Source organism: Fulmarus glacialis, unplaced genomic scaffold, assembly GCF_000690835.1.
Source record: "Fulmarus glacialis isolate BGI_N327 unplaced genomic scaffold, ASM69083v1 scaffold3232, whole genome shotgun sequence".
NCBI lineage: Eukaryota > Metazoa > Chordata > Aves > Procellariiformes > Procellariidae > Fulmarus > Fulmarus glacialis.
In genome coordinates, this window is record NW_009197012.1 from 89,077 (window position 1) to 95,076 (window position 6,000).

The following is a 6,000-nucleotide window of genomic DNA, read 5'->3' on the forward strand; positions in this document are numbered from 1 at the left end:
CTAAAGAGACACACACATACACAACGTTACAGGAAGAGAGAACTTTTCTTGGCTAGTGTTCCCTTACGTATTATTTCCAGTGATAAACTATAGCCATGCTTGAGGTCAGGGTTCAGCATCTATATGAACTAAAGCCAGGCAATGTGAATGTTGCACACTGGCCAAGAATTTTGCAACAACATTTTAACAGGTAATCAAATCAAGGCTGTTTTAGCTATGCAATTTATAGAGGCACCCAGTCTAGCTACCACAAACATTTAATAAGGGTGTGTGTTTTGCAGTGGATTTGGGGCAAGAAATGATCTTTCCAACTTTCAAAAGGGGCACAACACTTGGAAATTCATGTTGTCATTAAATTGTTAGCAATCCCATACACTTTTGTGTGTACTTGTGCACAAATGTGCATGCACATGACCATGTGATGATACAAGTGGGTTTTTATGCTTACACCCACATACAAATAAATCCACAGATTGTAGGAATGTGATCATGTATGCAACTCTTTGCTGAGAGATGCATATAGGCAGTATGCATGCATATGTGCATTCCTGAATTTACGTTACTGTTCATTATTTAGGTAAGCTGAAGGACAGAGTTGCTCGCTTATTCCAGTTATTCTGAAAATTAATTTAGTTTTTATAAAATTGACTTTGAATTCAGAGTTATGGCGGCAGCTTGGCTCCTACTGAAGAGGTAGAAATGGACTGGGACCTCAACAACCAAGTTCCATGAGTTCAGTCAGCCTTTCCAATGGAAACCCACAGATGACCACCTGGGGACTGCTTCACATTTTCAAAACCTTTAAGTCAACATAAAAACAAATACCACCAGAAAAACTCCACATGTCCCACGGCGAAAGGGAACATTTCACAAATAAGATGCAAACCTCATCAGTTGAAAGGTTTACAATCAAGCAAAGCAGAGTAGTGCAACAAAGTGTAGGAAAGAGAACCTTGAGCTGACAGGGTTGATGTGGACGGATGTAGTATAATTATGTGGTTGAACATTTTTTTCTTCTACTTTTACATTTTATGGCTCAAGATGTGTAGAAAGCAATCAGATAGGTACTTCTGAGTGAAATACTGTCAGTAGTCCCTGTGCCTTATTTCAGTATGAAACTAAGAAAAAGGATCTTGATTTTTGGTAGATGACTGACTAAAATCTGACAAGTTTGGCAGTATCTCCTAGAATCATCACTGTGTCCTACAGATGCAGGAGTAAACTACTTTGCAAAGTAAGAAACAATACCAGTGGAAAGGAGGAAAAGCAAAAGTCAGTTTTACTTACCTAAACTTTGATTTTGAGATCCGATGCCTGAAAGATAAGAATTGCCGTTAAAGTCTCTGAAGCTGTCCCGTACCTCCCAGGCTTTTATGAAAATAGCAATAGAAAGAAATAAAGTTAAGCTCAATTAACTTTTTAATGGATGCTGTTTTCCTCTTGAATCCCCTGTAAGTCAATGTAGGCACTGGGCATGGCTAGAATTCCCTGATACACAAATCTTGTTTTTTGGTGGGAGTCATGAAGCAGAAGTCATGCCATGATGGGGTTCTACCACCTACAGACATCAGTGAACTAGCTTTTCTCTTGGGTAAAAGGCTAGCCTAATGCTAGGGGCACTCTGCATCTGCTACCAAATTTATTTTTCAAGTATGACTCTTTTTTCTTGTAGTCACTAGGATTTTACTTATGTTAAAATATGTATGACTTTATACAGACAGACTTGTTGCTTTCACACATCACCTGTCACTTCAGGATATATAAGCTTATTATAATACCACAGGGAAAATAATGCTTCGGTTTTTTCCAGCAATTGAAGGAAAAACAGTGCATGGTGGATATTTTCAAACTTAGATACTAATACTTATTTGTCTTTGTCATCTATGTAAACTGGTTTGAATTCAAAAGGGTCTGAACAATAACAGATTCTGTTGCTATCAATGAAATTTTGGGAATTAAGCATTCCTGAAAATTTGGCCATGTTCCCCCTACATATGTGTTTAAATATCTAATTCCATGCACTTGGATTTATTCACCTAAATAACTTCATTAGCCTTTTATGAGAAGTCACAGGCAAAGCTAGAGATAGACCCCAATTCTCTAACTGCTATCTTGTTCTGCTTGACACATGTCCTATAAGGCCTTTGAACTCTTTGGCTGTCTTTTGGTACGTACATAATGGTGCACAAAGAGAAATAAAGGTATGTGGATGCAATGACATGAGTCAGAGGTGATTTAGGAAGCTGCAAAATCCACTACCAATAACAGAAGAAATGAGAATCTGGGGAGTGACTATGAACAAGACATTTCTGCTGGGTTGAAGCATTTCTTAAGGTTCCCTCTATGATAGGAAAGTGATTCATTGTTGACAAGTCAGCAAAGGTCTTACTGTACTGGCTTAAAAACGGATTCACTGTTAGTAGACATGGGACAAAATAATTCTCAAAACATCTAACACTACTTTCTGTAGCAGTCTTGAAAATGGTCTTGTCGCTGTTTGAGGACATCAGTCACTGACAAGTAATCAGTGATGGGTCAGTTTCCTTATGTGGAAGAGATTTTAGTGATAGGAACATTTCACCAGCAGATGGTCCAAGCCAAAAAAAAAAAAAAGCCTTTGCACTGAATACATCATTCCTAAAAGGCAGCTTGTCTAGGCCACATACTAGGCAGCAGTGTGGTTACAGACACACACAAGAACTCTTTTGATAAAGAAAAAAAAAAAAATGCACTGGCTGAACAGAATGCTAAATTATGCTGCAGAGACAAAGTGAGCTCTAATAAGGATGATGAGTGAAACACCTACAAAGCATATCATAGAATCATAGAATCATAGAATCATTAAGGTTGGAAAAGACCTCTAAGGTCATCAAGTCCAACCGTCCTTAATGTTAAAGCTATCCCAACTTCTCACTGAGAATTCTTGCTTGATAAGCACTACCTACAAACTGTAATGGATCAGATTTACGGGCAACAGGAAAGAAGGCTCAAAGACAGGGGAAAGAAAAAGAAGAAAAAATCACAACGAAGGAGAAAGCTTGGCACTGAAAAGGAGGTGGCGAAGACTTTCATAGGAAAAGGTTGTGGGGGGGAGGGAAGAGAACAAGAAAGATGTCATGGGGAACCTGCCTGGTGGAAGGGACAGGGAGCGTGAAGTCCTCTGGTGACCTCTCTGGCTAACGGTTTCCCAGTAAGGAAGCTGTGTGGCATTTAAGAAATCTTTTATTTATTTAAGCAAAAGAGATGTGGCAGGTGTAGTACTCATCATGCATGTGATAATTACATCTTTGGAACATTATGAACAGCAGCCAAGTGCATTCAGTGCTCCCACAGGTTAGCTACAGCCTCCCCGCCCCCCACTGCCTTACTGCTATGGCAGAAGGCTTTATCACATGTGGGTGTGTTATATATATAGAACAGGACAAGGAAGGAGGAAGAGATTTATATTTAGAGGCAGAATCCAAGTGTGAAACAGAATTTTGGAAACACAAATGTACAATAACTGATTCTGACGACATTATGCCCAAATCTGAAACACATTTTTCAAATAACCCTTATGATCAAGAATCTTTTGTCTTTCAGAACCAGGGTTAACTACGTCATATAAAAAAGTGCTTTTACGGCGTCACTAGGGACTGTCAAATAGTCTGGATTTGGGGCCTTGCCATGGCCTCTTTATGACACTCCAAACTGGCACTTGCCAGGAGTTCAGGGTGGACCAGATTCTCTGCTGAGTTTAAACATGGATCTCTTGCATCCCTGGTATCCTGGGAGCTTTATGTCCTTGGGAGAGAGCGTCCCCTTTTGTGTCCAGCTCTGGAATGTCTTGAGAAACTATTGTTTAAAATCATGGTATAGGGGCCTATACAAAAACCATTTCAGATCACTCCTGACTGTTTTTATCATAGGAACCATATAACTGAGATTATCTTTTAGAAAGACAAACACAAAAATTAGACCTCTTCTCTTTGTCTAGCTATTTTTTAAATTCTCTAAAACTCTTCTAACCTTACACAGTTATGTACCACACACAGAAAAGACAGTGAAATTTAAAGATTTCGTCAGCATAAACTCAGGATAATCAGCATAATTCAAATGTAGTGAGATATCCCACATTCTGAGAGATAAAGTCTTCGTTTCTCTGTTCATGGTGGACACCAGCAAAAAGAAACTATGCGCTTGTGAAGGATGCGACACTCTTGTATAACAGGGATTGAGGACTTTGTGTAATTGTACATACAACAAACAATTCTGGAAAAATCTTGTGGGTCTCCAACCATGACACAAAGACCATGTTACAGTTGTTTTCTGGGTGTAGAAATTACTAAACATGACCATGAAATTATGTTGCATGCTAGTCACAACTACTTTTACACTATATGATCCTGCCTATAGGCAACTATCTTCAGGAGGACTTACAAAAGCCCTTGGATACTAGCAAAAGCTCTCAGAAAAGCAGTAACACAGAAATTTACTTACTATGCCTCTAGGCTATACACAACTTTGGGGAACATCCAAAAAGCTGCACGGTGCATATCTTACAGATTTTAGAACTGTGAGAACACAGTCCTGGTGTGATAGTGATTCTGTTTTGGTGCAATATGGTGACTTAATGCAGTTACTGGTCAAGCAGCACAACATTTACCCACCTCTCTTTTCATGCTGATGACATTTCATTGCTTCTAGTCAGGATGCTGGCATCCCTGAAGAGAAGATGCTCACCCTAGGGTCTTTTTTCCACATATTACTGGGACAAGAGCATATAGTGACATGACATTTTCAGGAATGTATGCTGCATACCTGATAATCTTTCAGCCTAATAGAGTGTCAGGGCTAAGTTCTACCCTCAGCTATGCATCTGCGATTCACACGGAAGCAATGGGCCTCCATCCTTCTGCCTGCTATCCTCTGTACAATGCAATTAACACTAAGGAGTTGTACAGGGACATGCAATGACCATTTCACATTTCTGACCACTAATTAAAAGCTTCCAGCAAAATAGAACAGATGACTGGCCCTGGAGAACTTGTGTTCTTATGTGGACTGAGATCCTTCGGCAATCACCGAATTTCAGCAGAGTCCACACAGCGATGCCTCTTCTCTTTTTTTACTTTCTTGCTTTTCTTGCAGAAGCACCGGAGAGCATGCCAACCTGATGGGAGCGATGCTGGTTTTAAGAGAGAGGTGGTTGTTGGCCAGCAGCAGTAAGAATCTACAGAACATCCTTAAGAAAACTGCATCGGTCTAGATTAAAATTGAGCTGGTTTGCTATTCAACAGGCTTTTTCACAGGCTGGGAAAACAGGCCAGCACTTCAGCATTTAATGAATAATCTTGCTCTCCCTGTGGCAAGTCACAGGCAAGGCCTGTCACAGAATCCAAAGTAGGAAGATAATTCCTCCTCCACAAGGCATGCTATTGTCCTTTAGACACATATCTAGAGCTGACTGTGAATATCAAAACCACCTTGCTCATAATAAATCGGAGAGCAGTAGCTGAGGCTGACACATAATGGTTGATCTTGTGTGTTTTCCTGCAAAAAAGTGCTTTCAGTGCTTTTTGCAGACTTTTCTTACCACTGCTCCTGATGTGGTGGGGACACAGAAGGAGGCTATCTTCTCATTAGGGGAAAACCAGCAGCAACTATAGCGAACCTGCAAGCAAACTGACTCTTTCACCTTTACCACTGGCTCCTACGCTGATTATTGCAAGAACTGCATAGGAATTATTTTCCCAGCCCGAAAAGCACCAAGGGAAAATCATTGATGGTTCAGCTGCCAGGGAAAGCTTCCATTGTTCATAATATTTTCAGGACACACTGTTTTCAGTTGGAAAGCCAGTGTAGGTTGTTCATTTTGTTTTATCCTCTTTTATTGTTTTAACCCTCTTTGATGGAAAAGCAATTGAACTGTCCCCCAAATGTATGGAAATCCCGGCCAAGGTGAAAATACCAAGTGGCTTACTGTTTCAATGAAAACAGGTAATTTTAAGCTCTCTTTCC

At 40.0% G+C, this 6,000-nt stretch overlaps 1 protein-coding gene across 1 annotated transcript in view; it reads right to left on the minus strand.

Moving 5' to 3' along the window:
• LOC104072796 (voltage-dependent L-type calcium channel subunit alpha-1C) overlaps positions 1–6,000 on the minus strand; it is a gene marked incomplete at its 3' end in the record, with an annotated part of 99,589 nt that overhangs the window by 89,019 nt on the left and 4,570 nt on the right. Inside the window, exon 2 of the mRNA XM_009572371.1 lies at positions 1,288–1,314. Coding sequence (XP_009570666.1) covers positions 1,288–1,314 — 27 coding nt within the window. The remainder of the gene's footprint in view (positions 1–1,287; positions 1,315–6,000) is intronic.